This window comes from Anabrus simplex, chromosome 1, assembly GCF_040414725.1.
Source record: "Anabrus simplex isolate iqAnaSimp1 chromosome 1, ASM4041472v1, whole genome shotgun sequence".
NCBI classification, from domain to species: domain Eukaryota; kingdom Metazoa; phylum Arthropoda; class Insecta; order Orthoptera; family Tettigoniidae; genus Anabrus; species Anabrus simplex.
In genome coordinates, this window is record NC_090265.1 from 644,370,461 (window position 1) to 644,397,713 (window position 27,253).

Sequence of the window (27,253 nt, forward strand, 5' to 3'; positions counted from 1 at the left end):
TGCTGAAAAATGGAGTGAAAAGTCAAGTTGTAAGTTTCATCAAGAGGAAAAATCCTCTGAGTTTTAATTCCTGTGTTGATGGAGGGAATGTACCTCATGGGGACTGCTGTAGGTACCTAGGGGTTAATACAAGGAAAGGTCATCATTGGAGTAATCCCATTAAAAAGGTTGTGAACGAGGGTACCGGTACCAGATCTCTTCACATGGTTATATTACGATGATATTTAGGATTGTAGTAAGGATGTACAGGAGAACGCAAATACGTAACTGGTATGACCCCAATTAGAATACGGTTCCAGTGTATGGCACCCTCACCAGGATTACTTGATGCAAGATCTGGAAAAGATCCAAAGGAAAGAAGCACGATTTGTTTTGGGTGATTTCCGACAAATTAGTATTGTTACAAAAATGTTACAATATTTGGGCTGGGAAGACTTAGAATGAAATATAAGCTTGAATGGGGTTTTTAATATGAGGATAAAGTTAGTATTCAAGAGGACAAATTGGAGCAAACATTTGTTTATTTTATTTTATGAAATACTTCATCTCATGCAGAGGCTGCCTTGCGACAAAGTATACTTTTACATTTATTTTTAGAAGATAAATAGGTACACTGTACTTGATAAATGTTGAAGGTAACCTAATTGTAACAGTGATTTCTTAGAATTATCAGTGAGCCCCTTAAGGAAATAGGGATTTACCAAGGAAGATGTTAGATAAATTTCTAAGTACTTTGAAATCATTTAAGAAATAGATTAGGTGAACAATTGATAGGAAATCTGCCATGTGGGCAACAGCCCTAAATGCAAATCAGTGATAAATGAAATGAATAAAAAAGAATAATAGACATTAGAAAGGGTCAGAGGAAATCTCGCAACACACAGTACTGCTTAGCAGGCAGTGGCGGGGGAACAGAAACAGAAACAAGGACAAGTGAACGTTTCTTACAGAATCCGTACAGCTGTGTGCACCGTGCAGACGGTTTAAAACTGATACTTAAGGTAACAAAAATATAATCTAGTTAACATCATATAACATTGTGACTGTAATTTATTATTCACCATAAATAAACTGAACGTAAATCTCAAAAAAAAAAAAATATATATATATATATGTATATGTATATAGTGTATATATATATAGGTCTATATATACCTTACTCTTTTGACAATTTCCTTTTCAATATTTAGTGTCAGTGAAAGAGCAGTAATAATATGCATGGGTGCTAGATTATCATCTGTGAGTCTACTTCTATGTTTTAACTTGTTCATTTTCATCAGTGAGAGCAGTATGTATGCCGAACAAAATATATAGAGAATTTTAGTGGCAAGTGTATCTTTGGATGGTGCAAACAAAAAAGGTATAACTTGATATGCTGCATGCAAAACAAAACAAATCTTACTCCCCCCACAACAGGCAAACTTTACAGACATCCCCAGCGAGTCTTAGTTGCAATATTTCATTCTCATGCTGATGGGTGCACTGTCAATATGTCCTTGAAGCAACAGATGGGATTGTGCTCACTTGAGGGCACCACATACATCTGGCACCTTTGTTGGACAGGGAAGGAATGAAACTGCATCGGCATGAAGCACTGTTGCTAATTCTCTACTACCAATCATAACAGGTCGTAACTAGCACACTGCTCGTAAATTATGTTAATGCTGTTATGGTCTGCAGTAGACTGAATGATGTGGCAAGCTTTCTAGTTGCTGGCCATCCCTGCGCTGTGGCGTTAGTCGTGCACGTCATTTGGCAGTCTAGCAGCCACACATCGGTCTTTATTCCACACTCAAAGTTAAGCTAGTTCCGAGAGCACTCTCGATCTACCTGTGCACCACTGGTATAGAAAGATAAGTACATGAATACGAACATGTAAAAGGATAAACATGATGATAATCCAACATGGAAAGAGTAATTGAAAAGGAGACAAAAACAAACATGCAAACACCCTAAAGGTCAAAGACAAACTCCACATGTTCCTGCACTGCCACCTTCACAGAGATAGGCTCTCTCCTTATCAGTCCCAATTTTTCTGTACCCATTTCTTCTTAGCCCCTGACGAGACCACTTCTGCTTTCGGGCTTCATCACGAGGGTGGGCTTCAAAAATCACTGAGGGCCCATTTTGACAGATCTTCAGTCATACTGTGGGAAGTGTGGGATAAGAAGAAAACTAGAGAAACACAGGAAAAGTGACGAGACAAAATGATAAATATAAATAAAGACGATGAATGAAAATCCACAGCCTGTTTCCATCATTCGGCTGGGTCAAGGATAGGAATTGTACCGGCTGCCGAAGCCTGTTGCACTCCTCTGGGGCACTGATTAATAGCTGACAGATGAAATGAAATGATATTGGGAGTGTGTTGCTGGAATGAAAGATGACAGGGAAAACTGGAGTATCCTGAAAAAAACCTGACTTGCCTCCGCTTTGTCCAGCACAAATCTCACATGGAGTGATCGGGATTTGAGCCACGGAATCCAGCAGTGAGAGGGAGCCATGGAGGCTCAAATACAGGTGATAGATGAATAAAACAAAACAAAACAAAAAAGGAGTTAATAAGTGTTAAATCAAGTAATACGAGGGCAAGTCAATAAGCATCTGCAATCAAGTTTTATAATTTATTACAAAAAGAGTACACATTTTTTAATGATATCCTTTTTCAACATAGTCACCCTGCTTTTCAATAAGCATGGTCCACTGTTTCACAAGCTTTCTGATACCCTCTGCAGAGTGGAATCAGAGATAAGGCTTTTTGCAGATGATGTTATTCTGTATAGAGTAATAAATAAGTTATAAGATTGTGAGCAACTGAAAAATGACCTTGATAATGTTGCGAGATGGACAGTTGGCAACGGTATGATGATAAACGGGGTTAAACTTCCTTTTGGGGATTATTGTAAGTACCTAGGTGTTAATATAAGGAAAGATATTCATTGGGGTAATCACATAAATATGATTGTAAATAAAGGGTACAGATCACATGGTAAAGAAAGATATTCATTGGGGTGATCACATAAATATGATTGTAAATAAAGGGTACAGATCACATGGTTATGAGGGTATTTAGGTGTTGTAGTAAGGATGTAAAGGAGAAGGTAAGACCCCAACTAGAATATGGTTCCAGTGTATGGGACCCACACCAGGATTACTTTATTCAACAACTGGACAAAATCCAAAGAAAAGCAGCTCAATTTGTTCACGGTGATTTCCGACAAAAGAGGAGCGTTACAAAAATGTTGCAAAAGTTTGGGCTGGGAAGACATGGGAGAAAGGAGACGAGCTGCTTGACTAAATGGTATGTTGCAAGTGACAATGTATTGAATAGGTGGTTAAATAATAAATTAATTAGCATCCTACAAGTAAGTGGTATGTTCCGAATTGTCAGTGGAATGACATCAGTAGACGAATAAGTTTGAGTGGTGTTCTTGAAAGTAGGAAAGATCACAACGTGAAGATAAAGCTGGAATTCAAGAGGACAAATTGAGGCAAACATTCATTTATAGGAAGGGGAGTTAGGGATTGGAATAACGTACCAAGGGAGATGTTCAATAAATTTCCAATTTCTTTGCAATCATTTAAGAAAAGGCTAGGAAAACAACAGATAAGGAATCTGCCACATAGGCGACTGCCCTAATTGCAGATCAGTAGTGACTGATTGATTGAAAAAAGGTTTTTGGTTGCGCAGCAAGCCATGTATGCACCACTTCCTTCACCTATTGTTCGGAGCTGAATCGACGGCCTCTTAGAGCATTTTTAAGTAGACCAAACAGATGGTAATCTGACAGGGCAACATAGGGACTGTACGCAGCATCTGAAGAGTTTGAGCGGTGTGGGTGATGGTATGTAGACGCGCATTGTCATGCAACAAAAGAACTACTTCCGAAAATCGACCTGTGTTCGTTGCAAATTGTAGGCTTCAGTCTGTTTACCAGCATATCACTGTAATGTTCACTGTTTCCCCCTTTTCCTGGTAATGTTCTAGGATTGGCCCTTTTAGAGTCCCACAACACTGTGAGCATCACTTATCATCAATAATAATATTATTTGCTTTACGTCCCACTAACTACTTTTATGGTTTTTCAGAGACGCCGAGGTCCCGGAATTTAGTCCCGCAGGAGTACATTTACATGCCAGTCAATCTACTGACACAAGGCTGACGTATTTGAGCACCTTCAAATACCACCGGGCTGAGCCAGGATCGAACCTGCGAAGTTGGGGTCAGAAGGCCAGAGCCTCAACCGTCTGAGCCACTCAGCCCGGCATCACTCTTCCTGCAGAAGATTGACTCTTGAATACGTTTTGATTGGGGATCCAGGATGCTTCCATTCCATGCTCTGACGTTTGCTCTCTCGTTTGAAGTGCTGAACCTATGTTTCATCTCCAGTGATGATCCATTTCAGGAATGTTTTACCTTTGTTAGCATGACGGTCCAGTAGGTGCTGACAGATTCTCACACGATTGCGGCTTCTGCTCTTCATTGAGTTGTTTTGGAACCCATCTTTAACAGACTTTATGAAAGTTAAGCCTGTTATGCACGATTTCATATGCAGAACCATGGCTAATGTGCATATGGTTTGCCACGTCAACAGTCACTTGTCTGTTATTCAGGATCATATCATGCACGTGTTCAGTATTGGCATCAGTTATGGTTGCAGATGGATGCCTGGATCTTTCCTCATCCTTCAAACTCGTGCAACCCCTTTTGAACTGTTCAATCCACTGGTAAACACTTCGCTGTGGCAAAACATTGTCCCGTATTGTACTGATCTGATAATGCTGAAACCTACCACAGACCTACACAACAGTGCCATCTAGCAGCTGGTGAACACACAACGCCATGGAGCCAACCTAAAGACAATGAGAGCAAAATTGCAGGTACTTATTGACTTGCCTACATATATAGAAACACACAGCATAAACATGACAGACCAGCATTAGAAGATGGAGTGATGGAAAAAGGAGGCTAGGGATAACATGAAAACTCAAAAGGACCATGGCAATTTCTACATCTTCATACACTGCCATACAGAAAGGATGTTCATTTGCTTTCTACCATTGATGAAAACTTGGTCTTTGAATACGTTTGCAGAAAATGAGGTGGAGGGCAAGAAGAAGAGAAAAAACCTAAGGGTACAGGAAGATAAAACAGCAAAATGAATGCTGTAGATTGTCAAGACAAAGTCCTTGCATGTTTCCCAGTAACACAACATACTATCAAGAATTATAGAATAATGCTGTAGCTTTTAGATACGGCTATCTCCAATTCACGTTGTATTCATGGAGGTTACTGGCAAGCAGCTGCATTATACCAAGTTCCACACTACATTTACCAAGCAAATGTTGCAGAGTATTGTTCTCCCTCCTAGAACACCAAAAATAAGACTGCCTTCTGTGGCTTCAGCAATAAATATGGGGCCATTTTCCAGTTCCTATCCATCCAATAGAAAGGAAAAAGCATCCTTCCAGGCCCTGCAAAGTGTGTAAGCCTCATAAATTACGGCCAGAAGTCAGCTGACAATGTGAAAAATGTGGAGAGCCACTTCATCTGGTGAAAATATATATTACACGGCGATTCACAACTGAAGACTGGAAAACAGTTACTGAAAATTTAGGCATCGATCTGTGATGAAAGCAGTTTTCTAAAAATGTAGTTTTTTAAAAATTAATTCTCAATAAACCAAGTTACAGTATAATTCTCAAAAATAAATAGTGGTTTCTGTCCCAGCAGGTGAGTAGCCTCCTCTATGTTGCTGAATAACAAGGTAAGGTTGTCATAAAAAACTAGACAGGGTACACTGAGGTTGTCTTTCCTATATCCAATCTGTAGTCCATTTCCTGATGGTAGCGTGGTAGTCAATTCCCTGATAATCTTCTCTAGCACACAGTTGAAGAGGACAGAGAACCTCGTGGAGAGCTTATCTTTGAACTTAACTTTGGAGGTGGTGTTCTTCAGAGTAGTCTGGATTAATTGGTCTGGAGATCTTCTAAACCAAACCTAGTTTCCATAACGCAGAGAAGAGGGTGTCTGTTTATCTACTGAATCATATCTGCCTTTTGGAAATCCACTAAGATGACTATCCAAAGGTGTCTGCCACAAGTCCGTTATGCAAAGATGGTCTTGAGGTTTTGTATCTGCTCTACGCAAGATCTACCAACGCAAAAACTGGCCTGATATTCACCCAGCTGGGAGTCCAACTGGTTGGCGAATCTAGTTTGCAGGGCTTTAGAGAGGATTTTGTATGTGGCAGATATTAAAGAGATGCCTCTGTTATTGTCAAGGTCAGTTTTATTACTTTTCTTGTGTAGACGATGGATCACAGCTGAGGTCTAGCCCTGTCTCTGTTGTCTATATGCCTGATGGATGTTCTACGAACATTATTACTAATATCCATAAATTGTTATCAATACCCAGTGTACAACTAACCCTTCATAAAATAATCATTTTGTGTGGCTACTCAGCCTGTTGCTGCTCCTGTAAGACAGACCCTTCGAGAGGGTGGTGGGAGACATCCACTTTGAAGAGTAAACTGCATATCACTGTAGTTTTGGGAAGTCCAGTGTGCAATTTGCAGGAATGTTAGGGAAAGAACATACAACCAGGCCCAAACTACAGGAATGAATGGCATTATATACAATTAAAATACTGTTACCCAACTGGGTATAAAACCCAAAATACCATTGAAGATTCAGTCACAAAGTCAGACATCTCTTACCCCTTCATGTGGTATGCTGAATTGTGATAATAAGGCAGAGAACATCAATTGCAAAACCCATATCACCAGACATTCTGAGTACAGTAATTAACAAGAGAAATAAAATTCATTTGAAGGTTTATAAAGACATATTTTTATTGCTTTCAGAAACAAAACTTGATCTGAAGGATATAAATTGTGCTTGTCCATAAACTGAAGAAACATATTACACACAGACAAAGTCTATGTAGTAGAGTCTCCCACTTAACCGAACTTCGCTTATTCAACACCTTCATACATTGTAGACTTCGTTAACAACAGTGAAGAGGAGAGAGAAGAGGAGGAAAACATAGCTGATGAAGATGGAGCCAAAGTAACACACAATGAAGAATTAAAAGCTTAACACTGGGAAAATAGGCCAATATTCATTTGATTGTTAAATATGCTACAAATGTTGTTGACAAATGCTGGACACATCCCAACATTGGCATGCTTCCTAGCAATCAGAAGCAACTTCAATAATGTCAAAATTCTAATTATAACATTTTAAAATAAAATGTTCAAAATTTCCCGCCTTTTTAACAATACATCATTGTTTCCTTCATAACTCTCTTACTGTTTCACAGATTTTTTTTTTTTTTTTTTTTTTTTTTCAGGGTGTCCTCCCGTAGTGTTGTACTACAATCTGTACCTTATTGAGGTCAATAGGATTTATATTAAATTTTACATACAATATATTTATATACAAAAAAATTAATATTTTCAGGTGATCGGAATAAAAACTCTTCAAAAATATTTAAATCACAGCGTATGTTAGTGATTGAGGTTCATTTTGTAGGTGGAGGTTTGATACACACTTTAAAAAAGGAAAAGTACGAAAATTCTCATAAACTTGCAGATTTATATGTGCAGCAATCGAATGAATATTAGCCTTTTTTTTCCCCCTCTGTTAAGCTGGGTCTCCTCCCTTGATGCAGCATTAAAATAACAAGAAGAACCTTCCAGTCCTGATATCTTACTTCTACAGATAATGCGCGACATGGCGGCATAAAAAGACAGTTGGCAAGCAAGCAATGTTCATTACAAACTTTTTAAAACAAATTTAAATCTGTATCAACATTTCTTATGTTCAAATTTTTAATTGTATTGTTCAGTGAATGTAAATGTCAACTATTATCAATACTAAGACACCTGTAAGCATTCATGATATTGTATTGTTTCTTTTTCCCTATTAACCAAAATTCCTGCTTATCCAAGGTCCTGCCAGCCTGCTAATATCGGATAAGTGGGACTCTACCGTAATTCATTCATAACAGCTGAAACACAAGCCCTTCAATTTCAGCGGCATAAACACTGCAATATATTTTAATACGACAATAATAAAATCTGTCAACTACAAATTATTTAACAGAAAATGAATACTATTGATAATTTAAATATACTTTTAGTACATGCCCTCTAAAACATTGCTTCTTTTAACACTGGTAACAGAAAAAATGGAAATTTATCAGCCTTAAAAAAGTAGTCATAGCAATACTTCAAGAAAATTAAGAACGTTCTTAATAAACAAACTGGTTGCCATATCATTGCCTAGAAATGTGTTTCATTTTAAACATGCAATGGATATGATAAAAATTTGCTCATTACAAGATTTTCTTAGAGAGCGTTTACTAAAAAAATATTGTAATACCACATACGTATAAAACTTAAGCGGACTCATCCTATACGGACACTGGATTTGTCTGCTGGAGTTTTGCTTTTTCTTACTTGATACATATGTCACTATTAAAAAATATAACACAAGAACAAAATTTTGCTTTTCTTCCTTGATACATATGTCACTATTAAAAAATATAATACAAGAAAAAAACAGTCTATAGGCATGTATAGCTACCATAACTTTTATTATACATGTTACAAAACGGTGAAATACATCTGATGATTGGAACAGTACAAAACATGATTTCATATAATCTTATTATTTCTATAATAAAATGTAACATATAAAGTGATAATGTATCTTATTTACAATTAGTAAAGAGGGAAAGAAACAAAACAGTATGTACATTTCTCTTATAAAACATTGTACTTATATTTTTCCATCACGTTCAAGAACAGTTTTCTTGCATGCATACCTAATAGATATACAGTGGTGGTCAAAATAATAGAGCCACCTAGCAAAGGTTTGGAATAAAATGCAAATTTATTACTAGACATGTTTGTACTATGATGGAAACAAAATTTTGCGTTGTACAGGAACCATTACAACAGAGTCACATTGTACCACAGTCAGTTATATAGATAACACAACTCAAACTAATCAATAATATTCACAAGAATACCAGACCGCAGGGTCAAAAAAATAGAGCCAATTTGCACAAATATTTTGTACTTGATCTCAATCTTATGAAATTTACAGGAACAGTCGTTTTTGCATAGGAGTGCATTAGTACTTCGTGGGGTAACCCTTATTTTTGAGGATTGCCCTGCACCTCTTACTCATAGAGTCGACTAAACGCCTGCATTCGTCTCTGGATTTCTTCCCAAAGTTTATCTAAAGATGTAGCTTTTGAGCGGTCAAGTCACTTGTCAACGATCTCCCATAAGTTCTCAATGGGTGATGCGTCAAAGGATTGAGGTGACCACTCTAATACTTCGATATGGTGATCTTGAAAAAACTGTCTTATGATCCTTGCAGTATGCTTTGGATCGTTATCGTGCTGAAATTTCCATTTCAGGCGGCATTTTCTCTTCAGCATAAGGCAGCATCACATTTGCCAAGATGTCTTTGTACATTTTTGCGTTCATTATGCCATTGATACGGTGAATTGGACCAATGCCGTACCGTGAAAAACATCCCCATACCGTAACACTCCCACCACCGTATATCACAGTTTTTAAAGTATACTTGGGATTAAATTCCTGGTTTGGTGGGCGGCGCACATAGACTTTTCCGTCTGAGGCAAACCTATTATACTTGTATTCATCGGACCAAAGGATGTTCCTCCAAACATTAGGTTTTTGTTCATTTCTCTGGGCGAAGGCCAACCTTTTCCGAACATTAGCTTTCGAAACATGTGGCTTCTGTCTCGCAATGCGCCCATTCAATTTTGCGGATCTCAGTCGTCTTTGAATCATTGAGGTTGATGGTTGAACATCATTTTTGTCGCTAAACAAAGTAGCTCTCAGTCGTGATGTTGACAAAAATGGGTCTTTCTTTACTTCCCTAGTGATGAGTCTGTCTATGCGAGGACTAGTTACACGAGGTCTCCCCGTTCTCCACCTGCGGCTTTGTTTGTTTTGCCAGTCTAATGGCGTTCTGGACTCGTTTTCGCGAAACGTGTAAATCTTTGGCTATTTGATTCATGGACATCCCACTTTTGAACATCCGGAATATTACTATATGCTCATCATCACTTGTATGCCTTGCTCTGCCCATCTAGAAGAATGTAAAGAAAATCAAACGTCAATTTATATACAAAATAATATTGAGTGGAGGTTTGTTGACAAATAATATCGCTAGCCCCCAAAACAACTGCAAAACATCAATTTGAACGGGACTTCTGTAAAACGGCTCTATTATTTTGACCCATAAGATTCTTACCTTGATGCCTCTTTCCGCACGTCTAGCTCAAATGCTTCGTTTCGCACGACTACAGATAGCAGCGACGTCTTCCCTGATGTTGTCTAAAAGGGACTGACAACACGGCACTCGTGGAGATTTTGCGAACTAATAGATATCCTAGTTCTTAATCCCGTCAATAGAGGTGGCTCTATTATTGTGACCACCACTGTAAGTATTAAATAACTCTAGTGAACAGAAATAAGATGTGTCAACCAACACCCATACAACTTCCGCTAGAAGCTTTTGATTTCTAGTTGTGAAAACTAACCATATTGAGAGCTAGGCATATAGCACTATCCAACAGTTCAGTAAACAGCAAGTTATTCTCCTAGCTAGTATCCAAATATTTCCTTGAAACTGTGTAAGGAGTTTAGTGTGAGGATTCTGTCCATTCCAGTATTCCAGTACACTTCCCAGTTTTCCAGCTGTGATACCTCGAAAGATTATCATTACAACAGCTGACAGTTAACAAAAACCTACGCAGTCAGTCATCACTTCCAAGCTCTGAGAATACCTATTCAATCCATAAGTTTACTTACTTCACTGTCCACAGTAGGGTTTTATCTATCACAAAAATATTAAAAGATTAACTAGAGTAGATCTGAGTCTCATAAAAAACATAATTTCATTGCTTTGCTCTATAAAACAACAATCACTTTTATCACCAACACTGGGTTACCTATCTTTTTTCTATCATAATTTACTACGTGTCAAAGAATGGAGAATGTGTAGTATGTATGTTGAGCATATCAATCTTCAGTATGATTTAAACATTCAACTGTTCATAAGCCTACAGAGTAGCGAAGCTGAAACACCAGATCCCGCAAGATCACTTAAGTTAATCATTCGACGTATTTAGCACTTGGATGGGTAGCCAAATGCTGATAGCTACAGGAGTGGTGGAAAGGAACTGGCCACCCGACTGCAAGTAAATTCCAGCTCAGGGTACCTAGGTTGGGGCAATGACTAGGTCGTCAATGTCCAGGTTGGGACAGACACTTGGTTAAAAACCTATTCATGAGGAAGACCATCTTTCACTTTTTGAAATGCAGTAGAATTCTCATTAATTTGAACTAACTATGGGAAGGGGGATTTGACTGGATAAACAAACATCCAGATTAACAGAAATAACCTAAAGTAAAAAGTGCATTAAAGACACATTTACCGCAATAAAATACATTTATTATGGTACATTTAAAGGGCATAGGCCTAAAAAAATTATGGCATTTTTTAAATCTGAAAAGACAGCCTGAAATCACTGAGAAAATTATTCTGCTCTGTCAATTTTTCCATCAATCTTGAATTTCAGTTCCTCTGGCCCAGTCCACTCGAACATGTGTAGTAAACCACTTGTACACATCATCATGGGTTTGTTCTGCAGGCTTCCTCATTAGCTTCATTTAAAATTTTTCTTTTTTCGACATTACATTTTAAAACAAATGTTAACAATTCACTGTAGTGCTATGCAACACTGGTATCACAAGTCACTACTTTACAGCGCAGACATGTAGACGCAGTATGACTTGTCATTTGCTTCGTTCTTGTGAACGATGCGACAGCGTGGTGCACAAGGTTGCTAACTCAGCAACTAAGGACAAGACGATTGGTGTACATTGTTAGGTATGGCTATTGACACAACCAATGGTTAGGTCTGGCTAATGACAAAATCAATGGCCTGGGGTCTAGGGGTGTAAGCTCCCAGCTTTGGAGCACAAAGCAGCTGTTAGGCCTCTAACATTCCATTGGGTGATAGCTAGCAATGCATTCTCTGTTGGATGGTGGTGAAAAGCTGAATTAATGAAGTATGACAGACCATGCCACAGCCATTGGTCTGGATTTGTTATGTGCTGCGAATGTCAAAATAATCAATTGCTCTGGGTAGGTAAAACCTAAAGATTGAGACTGAAATGCGTTTTTCTACATTGTTTCCTTTACAGGTTGTATTTATGTATTTACATATGCTTTTATTCTGTGTGGGTTGGTAACGGAATGTCTTTCTCTCGATTGCTGGGAATGACATTTCCAATTATAAGTCAGCCAATGGCAATACTAGTAGTTGCTCAAGCAATGGAGAATGGCACATGCTACATTTCAGGTTATAAAATTAAATGTACTTCTGGGGACAGGATGGTAGGTCCCTGGCAATTGCAATGAACACGTCCCTCCTCTAATAGGAATTCCACATACGATTTGCATAATTTCTACTCCTTTTTATTGTTATTAAAATTGCATAGCAGACAGTAAAGTTCTACCTTCACGCGGCTTTGTTTTATGACAATATTAGTAATGGAAGCATCTTTTTCAATTTTTTCGATTAGGCCTACAGCTAATTTTTTATTTTATAGAAAGACCTTTCCTTATGTTTATATCCAGAAAAGGGCTTACTCAATGACATAATGACAACATGTTAAAATTCAGTACCACAGAATGTAAAGAACGAGATGTATTTGATATAACACGGTAACAAAAACTGATTGCAATGTATATCCAAAACAATGAGCAATCTTAATAGACACGAGAGCTAAGTGATGCCTGTGACTGTTGACTTTCAGCCACTTTTACAACCTTACATTACACACTTTCACACAATATCTTTTAATATTTTTCTTTTTTTGCTGTCTGGATTATTGGATTCTGGATTGACAAAGTCCCACTGAAGGTATTCAAACATCTCTGAGTCCTCCCAGCCATACTCTGGCATAGTCATCCAGCGAGTCCTCCCTGTGAATGTCGGCAGCAGAATACATCCACGGTATCCCCTGCATATCGTAAAAGGCGCCTAAAGGGAGAACAACATAAAAATTACTTACAATGTCTATCGTTGGTAGAACACATGAGGTACAAAAAGTATGTAAAACGTCAGTTTTTGTTGTTCGGAAAAAAAAAAAGGTAATGTTCTTTTGCTTTCGAGATTCATTTAAGTTAATGAATATTGAATTTTCACGACCGCATTGTAATCAAAACCGACTTCCAACCTATTAGGTCGTGTTACGTACATTTAGTACGTGTTGAAGAGATGTTAAGTACAGAACAAAAATGGCCAACTGGACACCAGTGGGATCCGAACCCACAACCTCCTGATTTCACGTCGGTTGCTCTACCAATTGAGCTATGGTGGCCTAGGCCATCTTTGTTCTGTTGGAAAGGATCTAAGCTACAGGTCTGGCACTACTGCCATCACTCTGTAGAGTGTGTTTAAGTCACCCATTGAAGGCCAAGTCAATGAATATTGAATTTTCACGATCGCATTGTAATCGAAACAGACTTTCAACCTATTAGGTCGTGTTACGTTGGAGTGTATGTCCAACCCTTGTCCCGTTTCTCCACGGCGTCGGGTATGAAGCGAGATGAATGGTAGCAAGTTTTTACTATTGGATGCCCTTCCTGATGTCAATCTCATCAGAGGAGTTAATGAAATGAAATTAATGGCATGATAAATGATAGTAGAAACCTGGTGTCAGCATATAGCCTACTCCTGTTGAATAGCACCAAGGTGTCTGCTCAAGGCTTAATATCTCCAACCAATGGACGAATCACCATCAACGGCGTCATATGCCCTCACCCCATATGAACACTGCGGAGAGGTTTAGAATTGAATGCAGGCTTTTGGCATGCAATATAGTGATTAGAAATTGTATAAAACCACCTCTCCTACTGGCCAACATTCTGATGGTGAAACATTTTTCGACCAGCAGAACTTGAACCAGCTAATCACGGTGTCAAACCATATAGACTTGATGCCTTAATGATCATGGTCACAAGGCCAGCTGCCTTTGTAAATCACAGAGTATTTTATACAATTTATTGTTGTGACTAATTTCATGTGGTCCTCATGCCTTCAAAATGAAAAAAATAAACATTACTAAATAAAACTAATATTTTTTATACATATAAAAACGTTGCATTCCAAGTTAATGGACAACCAGTTTGGATTTACCCCGCCCAGGTAAAGGAACTGATATGTTACACGCATTGTAAGAACAACCATGGAGAAGGCAAGAAATAATAAGAGACCCTCATTTAGTTTTCACAGACCCTGAAAAAGCATTTGATCATGTGCCTCAAGACCTCGTATGCCAAGCACTAAAAGCACAGAACATCCCTGAACGTTATGTGCGGATCATCATAGACATGTACAGGAATAGCTGCATATGTAAGAAGCCCAGCAGATATAGCATGCGTGTTTAGCATCAAAGTGGGTATCTACCAAGGCTCAGTGTTGAGTTCTCTGTTGTTCAACATAGTCATGAACTACTTGACAGTGCAAATTCAACTGTGAAATATGTTCTATGCAGATGGCATTATGTTACTGGCAAAAACTGTTGAAAAAATCCAAGAAAATCTGGAATACTGGTAGAATGCCCTTGATCAAAATGGCCTGCACATAAGCTGGATGAAGACAGTAACATTACATGGCATGCAGTTTTGGCACCCCTTTGCAATAAGAACATCCAGTGTTACCTTAGATGATGCAAAACTGCCAACAGTCAATATTTAACGAGGTTCTGTTCTATCAGTGGATGGTACAATATATGGAGATGTGACATACAGAATGAATGCTGTAGGCCCATGGGGTAAATGGCATCATTTTAGTGAGGTGTTGTGGGACAGAAGAATGACCATTAGAACAAGAACAAGACTCCTATTCGACCAGTCATACTGTATGGCAGTGAATGCCAGGCTCCCAGGAACGTTCATGAGCAGAAAATCTACAGTACCGAGACGTGAATGCTGCAGTTTCGATGAGAAGGAGTTTCAAAGTTAGGTACATCACAGGAAAATTAACTGAGAACAGGTTAAGCTGGTATGACCATGTGGTACATTATTTAGATGAGTATGATGTCGGAATGTGCCACTCCACCGCCATAAATAAAAGACACCCTGGAAGACCTCTGGCTATCTGGATGACAACTACAGAGTGGTATGAAGAATCTTGGATTAAAGGAAGATGCAGCAATGAATGGAGATAAATGGCACCTCCTGATTAGGAAAGCTGGTCCTGCTTAACCGGGATAAAGCAGGGATGAAGAAGAGAACAAATTCACAATGCTGATGAAAAAGGATGTGTATGTTAGGTATTCAGCCTGAAGGCTGGTTTGATCCTCCACAGCTATGCCAACAGCTGTCATAGATAAATTAGGCATCACTGAAGAGGTGTACTAGGGAAATGAGGAGTGAGGTAGTTTCCCGTTGCTTTCCTCACCGAGCCAGAAGTTGCCCACATATCAGTCTGCCAAGCCCACTGAAATGCACGCACCAACTGACCCTGTGAGTGATATTTTCATATCATTCATAACGGGGTCTGGCTGCATAAGGAATGGTATACTAGCATCGCTCATACCTCAGTCACTTTCTATTATCAAAGCCAAGGATAAGATTGAGACAGGTCAATGAAAGTAACAAATTTATTCTAGCCCATACCAGAAGACATAGTGCACTGTAAACACTACATCTCACCAGATATTAGGCAGTTAAATGCTGCATTGTCAGAGTGTATGACAATGGTTAGTCATATTAGCAAATCCAAAGCGTCCTGAACTTATTGAACACGAAAGAACTCTAACATGCGAAGAAAGCCCTGTACATTCCAGGCTCCCTGATGTTTGAGAGGATTATCTCATTGTTGAACGAGCACTAACAGATTCAAGAGTATCTGTGACCAACATCCAAAGAAATGAAGTGGCATTTGTAGAAATTCCATTGTTACCTCACATGAATGCAGAGCTTTTTTTTTGGCTGTAAAAGTGGTAAGAAATGAAAAGGTGTCTAATACGGGAGTAAATATGGTACATTGCAGTGTTTTTTGTCCGATACCCAGGCAGCTAAAATCAACTACGAAGGTGGTCACTGTGCCTTGTCTTATATTACCTCTTCTCCCCCAGCTCCCATCTTTGAAACATCTGGAATATGACAATCAATGGTCAGCTGCGAATTTCTGGTGCTACCAGTATACGGTACAGTCAGTGTTCAGTCCATCGATGTGTCATTACAGTGGACAAACCCCATCGCTAGCCTTCACTTAGCATCAAACAGGTAGTATTCACAATATGTTACAAATTTGTGCTGTTATGCAACCACTGTTTTATACTAGCCATCTTCTAAATTTTGTCAATTATAGTGTTCTCTTTATGGTCCTTTTTCACAAATGCTATGAATTTTAGTCATTTCAATTTTTTTAAAAAAAGAAAGCAAAGTCACCTCCATACAGGCCATGAAAGCCCTTGGAGGGGTGGAAGGTAAAGGCTTCCACTATCCGTAACCTCAGCACTTGATGGGGTAGAGTGGTTAGCTCTACGCCCGGCCGCCTTTGCCCCCAGGAATTAACCTGGTACTCAGTTTTGGTGCAGGATGAGTGAACCTCAGGGCCATATGCACCTCAGGAAGTGGAAATCTTGTTTCTTAAATTTTTACGACTTCCCTATGGGAATCAACATCTATATTATTTCCTGACGGGGATTCGAACCCAGGTCCTTCCGAGCGAACCGAACACGCCTTTACCGCCTCAGCCAGGCAGCCCCAATTTAAAAAAAATACAGTTACAAAATATATTGCACCAGTTGTAGTGGATAAGTCAGATAATTAAATTAATCTGGTATGAATATTTGTTACCTCTGTGACCCTGATAGCCCTGGGACTTCACATCGTGTTCCGTCAATTTTTTCAATATTGTACTAAGGACTAATTCAACTTTCGCTGTGAATTATCAGCCAACTGCATTTGTGTAGCTCTTGTCTGAATGTGTTTCTACTTTCCACACTTAACTGACCAGACAGTATCTTCCCTGAAGTTACCATTAGAAATTTCTAGATGCATACTGATAAATGACACTTTCAAGACTTATGTGCATAGTATTTACTTGAAGACAGATTACAAGAAACGTGTACATGTATTGACATGCCATGTTACAATTGTCTTCTCCCATTCAACCCATTAGTTCAACATATTTAAAAAGTGTTATATGTATAGATACAAACACCTTTATATATTTCCAATTATGACAATTTTACTATTCACATCATTCATCTATTGCCTTTGGGAGCAGATTTCATTAATTAACCCACCTAACACCAGTCAGCCACTTTGATTTGGATGTTGGTATAATAAATGATCGCCCCCAATATTTCCCATTCTCAACAATGTCCAAGAACTTAGCGATCATTCCTGCAGTAATGTAAGTCAATCTATACAGTCTTGTTTATTTGGCACCAACAGGCAGTTAATTCCTCCAGCTATTCTGAATCACATTTTCATAGATGATCACAGAATGTTTTTGTGCTTCTTCCTCAATGTTACTGAACTGTCACTTTTGCTTGTACTTATATCAGAAATAATTTATTATGCAGGAGCTAAAGATAGTATATAACATTCCAAATTCTATGGTTTGGTGCCTCCTAACCTATTTTAGTGGGTAGCTGATTACAGGAGTCCTTTTCAGTAGGTAATTAGCAGGGTGGTTGACAACTGGCAATTCAGGCCACTGAAGCTATGAAGGCTATTTCACATTTCATTAATAAAGGAGTGTTCCCATAGCATCAACAGAAAATACATTGGGGTAACTATCAGTGAATCCAGCATTCAGCCATATCCATATATGAGGCCTGTTCAAAAAATTATTGAACTTTGAAAACATGGTGTGAATACAAAGTCTTAGCAGTTTCTGGTTAAGTGGCACTGTACAGTGGTAGGTACCTTCCTAAAGTAACTAGCTACTTGCCGTGCATTTCTAGAACAATTTAGTCATTGCATAGCAGCTGTTAGTGTGGGAGTGTGTAGGGCATGTCTCATGACTGTTGAGATGTCTGGACATTATGTGCAGTGAATAAACATTCGCTTCTTCTTCTTCTTCAGGCGGCAGTACGCCGGCCTCTCACCGCTGGGTTCCGTGGTTCAAATCCCGGTCTCTCCATGTGACGTGTGCTGGACAAAGCGGAGGCGGGAGAAGTTTTACTCCGGGTACTCCAGTTTTCCCTGTCATATTTCATTCCAGCAACACTCTCCAATATCATTTCATTTCATCTGTCATTCATGCGACAGGTTTCGGCAGCCGGCACAATTCCTATTCTCGCCACTTTGGAGGAGACAGAGCTAACTAAGCTGCAAGTAAGCCCCCTAAAGAGTTATTATCAAAGTTTGTTTATTGTTTGAAAAGGTTTTGCACTTATTTAGGTCATCCATTAAGCTAAATTTTACTTTCTTCATTGGGTGTAGGTTACTAAATTCAACAGAAAGAAAATTAGTTCTTATAAGTTTTCATTCATTCCATTCCTGACCCGGTCGAATGACTGGAAACAGGCTGTAGATTTTCATTTTCTTCTTCAAACTAGGGAAAATGTTTAGAGATGCACAGTGATTTTTAAAAAAATTCACTGAGATGAAAGAAAGCGCAGCAGGTCAGACTGAATGTGATAGTGTTACTGACGATCTTTTCTGACATCAGCAGCGTTGTACACCATGAATTCCTACCTGAGGATCAAACAGTGAACTGTTGGTATTATATCAAAGTTTTGAGACATTTGAAAGAAAACATCACGATAAAAAGATCACATTTATGGAGGAACAACCCATGGAGCCTCCACCATGACAATACACCAGCTCATACATTGTTGCCAATTCATAAATTTTTGACAAACACTAAGACAATTTGTACTCCACTCACCTTGCCCAAGAAGATTTTTTCCTATCACCTAACATGGATCAAACCAAAATTACATATGGAACTGTGCACAATTCTCCAAATTACCCGCTAGGAGGCTTCCATGAATGGAAATGGCCTTCGGAACACTGTATTAATAGTGGAGGGAGAACTTTGGAGGAGACAGAGCTAACTAAGCTGCAAGTAAGCCCCCTAAAGTGTTATTTTCAAAGTTTGTTTATTGTTTGAAAAGGTTTTGCACTTATTTAGGTCATCCATTAAGCCAAATTTTACTTTCTTCATTGGGTGTAGGTTACTAAATTCAACAGAAAGAAAATTAGTTCTTATAAGTTTTACAACAGGTCAAATAAAACATTACAGTACGGACTTGGACAATGCTCTGAATGCTATCAAAGAAAATAACTAAGGAATTAGAAAACCTAGTTGCCAATTCAGAGTTGCAAGGGATATGCTGCCAGATTATCTGAATGGTAGAGCGAACGTGGCCCAAGAAATATGTGACCATTTACGAATGAAACAAACAGGAAGAGGAGACCACACATTTGTGCAATAGCTCCTGGATCTAATAAAAATTGGTTTTCCATGAGAAAAAGATTGTTCTTCTAACAGGCAAACAATCTGAATAGTTGAGCAGGTTGAAAGTTGTATGCTGAAATGGGCTACAGAACTCCAGAGTGTGTAACGAAAGGACAGGCTGTATTGATGAGGGAGTTACATAAATACCAAAGAAGTGAAGAGTAATATTTTTTATGAATAATGGAATAAATAAATGTCTTGAAAATGAAAAAGTTACAAGCCCTGTTCTTCCGTATGCAGACGGCCACTAGTCAGCAATTTTTGTGATAAGACCGGAATAATCATTTATGTTTACTCCCAAACACTACACACAATACAGCCAGCAACGTCAAAAGCTTAAAATGTAGCTGGAAAAGAATGGTTGGAGAGTGGACTGACCAACTAAAGAATACCAACATACTAGTGGTCAAAGCCACATTTGCATCCCTATCTGCCTCTTTATTTGAAAAGCTATCTCCAACAGAAAGCATCTACAGCAGGTTACACAACTATGGACTTGATCCCTTTAAGCCAAATCCTCCAGACTACAGTGAGTACCTTCATTATAGACAGTACTACTAAAATTGAAAGGCCAAATCAAAAAATAATCTGTCTACTTTCTGACCTTTTCTTGTTTTACACCGAATGTATCTTTTTGAACTGTTTTCAGTTTTGTTATAAGTAGCACCCAAGATGAGATTGATGTTTAATGTTAAAAAATACTTAAGACCATTTCAGAAACAAGAAATGCCTTTATCCATTCATGTATTTGCAACAATCACATGAAGAGTTCCAGGGTTATTCAGGAAGGATTTAAAAACCTGTCTCAGGCATATCCAAGTGGCAAAATGTTTGTTTTTCGATGAAACAAACTACAGGCTGGAGAAATGATGCCAGGACCAACGTAAGAAGGGACACTGTAAATTTGCTGGACCACGTAGATCTAATGTCAATAGTCAGCCAAAAATAAAAATATTCCTCAGGTCCAGAATGAGTCTCACACCATCACCATTCACCAAACATTCTATCAAAAGCCAACTGAACTAAAATCTAATATCAATAAATAATGAAAAGAAGAGAAGGGGATCTGGCAATGAGAAAGATTTTACAAAGTAAAGGAAAAATAAATTAGCAACAAGACCAAAGAAGGTTGAAAAACAACCCACAACAGAGTCAAATCTATGGAGATGTACGCAAGGAAAAGAGAAATATATAGCAACTGCAAACGAAAATGTAAGCAGAGATGTTTTAACAGCCCATGCAGAAAACTATTGTTTCATGATTGTGGAGAATTGGAAGGGCTTTGCCAAACTTGTACTGTGTTTCATGATAACGGAAATTTGGAAGGTTTTATCCAAACTTTAAAATGATTGGCAACTGTGAGAACGACAAAGGCAAGCTCAAGAGCTGTCACAAAGATATACTACCGAAACATGAACCAGAGTGTAAATTACAGTTAGAGTCAGGCAGCAAAAAAGCCATGTACAATGTGCAAAATATTTACAAAGCTTTTTATGTAACAAAAATAAGTCTCATAACATTGGTAAAAAAAAAGGTGGTTGTCTGCAGGGAGTAGGTAAACATTGGTGCTAAGTGGCACAAGTACCATTGAATTTTTCCATTTCATACTACTTCTGCACTTGTAAAATTAATGTAAAATAGACAAATCAGATATCGTGTATGAATATCCTTTCAACAGAAAAGAAATTGTAGGAAAATTAAGTGATCAACAGAGCTGCCGAAGGGGTCTGGTTTACCCAAGTTCAAAAGTTCTCACAATGATATACTGTAAAATAACACGAGACAAAATCCATAGTTGACAAAGTTTCATACAAGAAAGGCACATAATAAATGCAGAGAAAATAAGTAGCTGTCTGCTGGGACTTACGTGGGTGAATACTGATGCTGAATGGTTCAAGTACTGTTGAATTTTCCAATTTTATACTATTTCTGCATTTGTATAATTATGATGATTACAATTTATTGTGTCTTAGAGAAACATCCACTCAGAACCAAATAATAGGATTTTCTAGCTATGCCCAAATATTTTTTATACATTTGACTGCCCTAATCTGGCTAACTAGTGGTGCACACGCTCGGCAAGTTTATAGACTTTCATTAGCAAGTACCCAGACAGTGAGCCAAGCAATCAATGAACTGAATCTTATTCATCCCTTCAATCAATGTCACTGAACATTAATTCACTAGCTCATATTCTTAAGGTACTTGGCTATCAAGTCAGATGTTAAAGTATTCAGATCAGATGTTGCTCGATCAAGACTATGCATTTTCCCTTTCTTCTTTTTATCCTTCTTCACAGAATCAGACTTATGTGACTTTTTTTTCTTGTTTTTTTTCTTATGTTCAGGAGATGTAGAACTTGAAGCACTCAGGAAACTATGACTGGAGTCTAAAGTCTTCGCAGACAATAACTTTCTGGTCTCAGCACTTATATTATCACCAATAACATTTGATGATAATCTAGAAAGTGGACTACTCTCACTCTGTTTTTGTAGTTCTTGTGTGACGGAAGAGGCAGGTGATTTAAGGGCCTCAAGTATACGAGACAAATCTGGTCCAGGAGAATTACTTGCTTCACTAGGAGAGAATAATACATTCGATGGGGTAGACGTTAGAAAATTACTGTACACTGGAACTTTAGTACCGGGACTACCATTGGAACTTACACCTTTTTTACTAACTGGAGAAAAAACACTTGTATTATTATTCACTGACTTGCGTCCAAGTTCTGAATTATGAGAAAGAGGGACAACGTCAGATGGTCCAAGTTGGTGCTGACTTTGTACAGATGCCAACTTATTTGAATGTTCAGCAGAGTTACTACTAGATACTATTTTATGAGACTTATCAGTTCCTTTTATTTTACTTTTCTTGGATTTGGCACCACTTAACATCTCTTTACTGCTACTAACATCACTAGAGTTAGATTCACGTCTTTGTTTCTTATCCACTACACCACCAAGAAACAAGCTACTTTTAGCAGGAGAGCCAGTTTCTTCTTGAGAATTTGATTCTACTGTTGAGCTCTTTACCACAGGTTTTGCACCCTCTTCATCTCCTGAAGTATCCGTTTCTGAATCACTGCTGTCAGAACTTGCATTCTTTGGCTCATGCTCTGCGACGGTACCTGAAGACAAAGGGTTGACTGAGCTACTTTTAACATTAATTTTATTATCCGATGTCTTTCCTTTCATTATTGAACTCTTTATCATTGTAGCTGAGGATGGGTCAAGAGCAACCTTACTCTGGGCACTAATCTCTTGCAATGACATTTGTTTTGATTTTGGACTCTTAGTTACACTATCAACAGATGAAGTTGAAGCATTTTTTCTTTGATCGTTGGATGGTATGTCGTCAACATTCATATCATTTATGTCACTTTTTTTCTTAGATTTTGTCTTTGAAGCTGATCGTTGAATGTTTTGCTTATGCATTATATTAGAAAGTTGAGATAAGGTTATATTACTTACATCAGGTATATGAAATGTGCCCAAAGGGGTTTCAACTACTTTCGTATCCAGGTTCTCGGGGAGAGAAGATTCATGAATGCCCGAATCAACGTTCTGATTTCCTTCTGGCATATCTACCTGAACCTCGTTTGGAACAAACTGCTTTCCCGGACTCTCTCCTTTTGGAATAGATATATCAGTTAACTTTTTCTTTTCCTTATGAGTAGACATTCCTTTTTCTTTTTTCTTTTTCTTACTCTTCTTTCCCCCATCCTCAGAATGCTCACTTTGATTTCTTGATTTTGGAGTAGATGGTGAACCAAGTACTGATAATATATTACTCATAATAGAATTTCTCAAGTCCTCAGCTTCTTCATTCTTTTCTTCCTTTCTGTTATCTACAGTAGACAAATTACTGTTCTTTGATGAATGAGACTCTTCACTTATAGGATGTAGATTTGAAATTTTGTCTTTGCTTTTTCTCTTTTTCTTTTTTTCAGATGATGGAGTGTGTTCAGTATGTGATTTCAAACCATCCTCAACCTGAGTGGAAGTGAAAAACTCTGACTCCATGCCAGAAAAAATATCCTGATCTTGAGAATTGCCTACCTCATTATTTTCTCTGGACTCAGCATGCGATAATTCACTGCCTTCCATATGAATCTTTTGCATAAGTTCATGAACTATTTTATCGTATCGTTCCTTTACAGCATTTTCATCCGGTAATTTTTCACTTATTTTGTTTTTTCTTTCTTTTCTTTTTTCTGTGCCACAACTAACACCAGTAGGATTATGATTATGGGGTATTTCTGGCAAATTTTCATGTAAAAGTGAATCTGATGCATCTTCATTTGTGTCCTTTTTTCCATTTTTCTTCTTTTTCTTCTTTGGGGCAGATGCAAGTGTGGCAACAGACTGTAACTGAGTTTCTACAGAATTTATCTCTGCTATATCTTCTTCAGCATTATCATTAAGATTTTTCTTCTGCTTTTTAGAAGAGCTAAGAGTATGGGGTTCATCTTGAATTTCATCCAAGGAATATTCCTTTCTTTTACTTTTCTTTTTTCTCTTCTCTACAGTCGTATGCTCCGGAATATCTGGAAGACTGATATTGGACTGTAATGACAATAATTGGAAATTGGTAACATTATCCTTATTTTCTTCTACATTTGGCAATGAAGAATTGAAATGCGACTTGCATGCTGGAGAATGCTCGTCTTGCCTATCCTTTTTCTTCTTTTTCTTTTTTGGAGGAACTTCCCATGCATCTCCAGAAGGTCCATTTAAATCAGGATTCTGACCAATAGCGTTGTCTTCTTCACCAGTTTTCATTTGTCCTGTATCTGTTTCAGTTAATTTGGACTTCAAATTATCTGCCATCTCTGCACCAACTTCAGGCCAGCTAGTGATATATTCACTTTCATTCTCTACAATTTCTATTTCTGACGTATCAAAATGTGACTCATTAGTATAAGAATGCTCATCGTGCCTTTTCTTTTTCTTTCTTTTCTTTTTAGTGGAGGATGAAGAATCTCCTTCAAAAGACAAAAGGTCATCAGTAACAGAGACTTCAGGTGAGAGAACTGAGGACTGTTCTACTTCAGTCTTTTTCTTCTTCTTCTTTTTCTTGTGGTACACCATTTCTGATTCTTCATTATCTGAACTCCTGGTAATCACCTCTGGCACTGCAGAGACAGACTCACCTTTATTTCCCATCACATCTGTTTCTACTGCAAAAGAATTTCCATTCTCACTGCTCCGTCTTTTTTTCGTGGACTTTGGTGAGGACAAGGAATTTATAGTTTCATCTGCAGGGGTCTCTGAAATTTCATTTACATAAGATTCTTCTGGCTCAGTCTTCTTTTTCTTTTTCTTCTTCTTCTTTTCTGGTGAAATATTTTCAAACTCTGAAGTATTTAAATTATTGGGATCAGCAAGGGCTTCATAAAAACTATGATCATTTACAACAGTATATTCTTGGAAGGATACTCTCTTATTTTTGGTCTTTTTTGTTGTACCTGATGTAATATTCATTTCTTGAGATTCATTAGGTTCACATTCCATGTACGAATACTCTTCAGACTCCTCAATTCCAGTATCACACAGCTGATCGTTCTTCACACTTCTATCTTCACTAGGATTCCTCTCTTCTCTGCGCCTTTTCTTTGGCTTGATAATGCACTCTTCCTCGTCACCAATTTCTCTTTTTCTCTTCTTATGCTCTTCCTCAACCAGTATGTTGTCTTCTATAGGAACACTACCACCAATCAAGCCAATGGAATCTTGTCCTGATATGCCAGTTTGTTGATCCAGTGGCCTGCAAAGAGAAGAGAGCATAAAATTATTATTTAAAATTAAGTATAGGGATCATCACTTTTAAAACAGTCATGTGTTTAGTAACAGGATCCGTCATGATACACAAGTAAAGCAGTTGCTAAGCAAAAATGTAAGAACATCAAGACTCAAATGGCATGACCATGTAAAAAGGATGGATCAAATGAGAACAGCAAGAAAATGGCTAGAAAAGGAGCTGGATAGCGAAAGACAGAGGCCAACCAAGAAAATGGTGGATCAGCCAAGTAAAGCAGGACCTGGAAGGAAGAGGAGTGGAATGGCACCAAGTTAAGGAAGAAATGTAAACGGATAGACAAAGATGGAGAGCACTCTTGTACCGCACCCAGGCGACTGGATATGGTTAAAGGATGATGATGGTCACTATACCAATTTGATTTACAAATCTCGTCTCTAGGGAAATATTAAATGTTACTGGTGGCTTTCACATTCAATTTGGATCAAGTCTGCTATTTAGTGAGCTTCATTACAAGCAATAACAGGAGCACAACAGGCATTAAGAGGAAGAGGCCTTCTTCAATAAAGTTTATTGAATAGCAGTCATCCAAATTTAATCAATGCTATTTTTATGACGTCCACTTCTCACAGTTCCCTCAGGACATCCTTAAAAATAAGTGTTCAAAGCTTCTAGAATCTATGCCAAATCATGTAAAGCAACTTATTAAAAAGAAAGTAGGATATAGAGTAAAACCTAGTTAAGACAGGGGACAAGAAAAAGGAATATGTTAAGTGAGAAAACGTACTACTGAATATAATAAAAATCTTCCAGGCTATTCTGCTATTTCAGACGTTTTGACTACTGCTGCGGTAGTCATCTTTTGTGGTGTCGTCTAGGTACTCTCTCCTGTATCCTGCTGGCCAGTCGCCTTTTTTGCTGGGGCTTAAAAAATAACAAGTGCACTGGAAGTTGTGAAAAACACCAAACAACAAATATGAAAACATGTGCACGGGGGCCAATAAAAATGTCAAAGTATTATTGCAGATCACACTCTTTCTAAAACAAATGTTAGTAGAAGCCTTTTATTTTGGAGCATTGGGTTATTAAACATTATTCTCTTTGACAATAAATTGGAGGTTACACTCGACCATGTGCGACTGGCAGGTATGACTGGCTGCCATTTTGAATCAAACAAAACTTCGACCAACTTGGTGACCAAGTCGAAACTCAAAGGTGCGAGTTCAACATTCACGACCTCTGCACGTTTCAAGAAGTGGATGCCAGTCCACTTTCTGACAGATTTTAATTTTGTCTTCATTAGTAAGGAATTTCACGACTTTTTCCGTATCCATAACCAGGCTATCACAAGACAAATATGCACCACGATAGTCAGTTTCACATGATTATGTTCCTAATCCAGATGTAGGCTACTGTATCAAGTGACAAATATTTGCTACACTTCACTGTACCACTCAACACCAAATACATTTCTAACTTTTGAATGGAATGCAAAATACACGCACAAATAGGCTCGCCATGTTATTTAGCAATTTCACTACTAACCAGCAAGCAAAACTGAACAATCCTGAGGCTAATGGCTTGCTCCCCGAAGGTGCAACTTATCCTGTGAAGTTCAGGAATTCACGGCCTTTTTCCATAATCATGCAATTGTGGCGAAAACTCTTACCTGAAAAATCACTTTTCTTTTGCAAGGGATGACAAATAACACTTTCAGGGCTAGGAAAAATGTGATCGTACTAAGCGGTAATAGCGAAAATTTGTGACGCGATAAGTGAGGTACTTTTACAGTAGAGTCTCGATTATCCGACGTAAACGGGACCTGGAGTACGTCGGATCACCGAAAATGTCGGATAATACAGAATAACTTTGAAAATGAACTGAAACAAACAGGATGGCTAATATAATGGCATGCTTTACGGTGCTCTATTTTTACCAATTCAA

General features: G+C 38.1%; 1 protein-coding gene across 1 annotated transcript in view; it reads right to left on the reverse strand.

Moving 5' to 3' along the window:
- Nucleotides 1-6,828: 6,828 nt before the first annotated feature.
- The window catches only part of LOC136884966 (dentin sialophosphoprotein), a 44,563-nt gene continuing 24,138 nt past the window's right edge, over nt 6,829-27,253 (reverse strand). Inside the window, exons 4-5 of the mRNA XM_068229750.1 lie at nt 21,420-25,318; nt 6,829-13,102 (exon numbers count right to left, since the gene is read on the reverse strand). Coding sequence (XP_068085851.1) covers nt 21,736-25,318 — 3,583 coding nt within the window. The 3' untranslated portion in view covers nt 6,829-13,102; nt 21,420-21,735. The remainder of the gene's footprint in view (nt 13,103-21,419; nt 25,319-27,253) is intronic.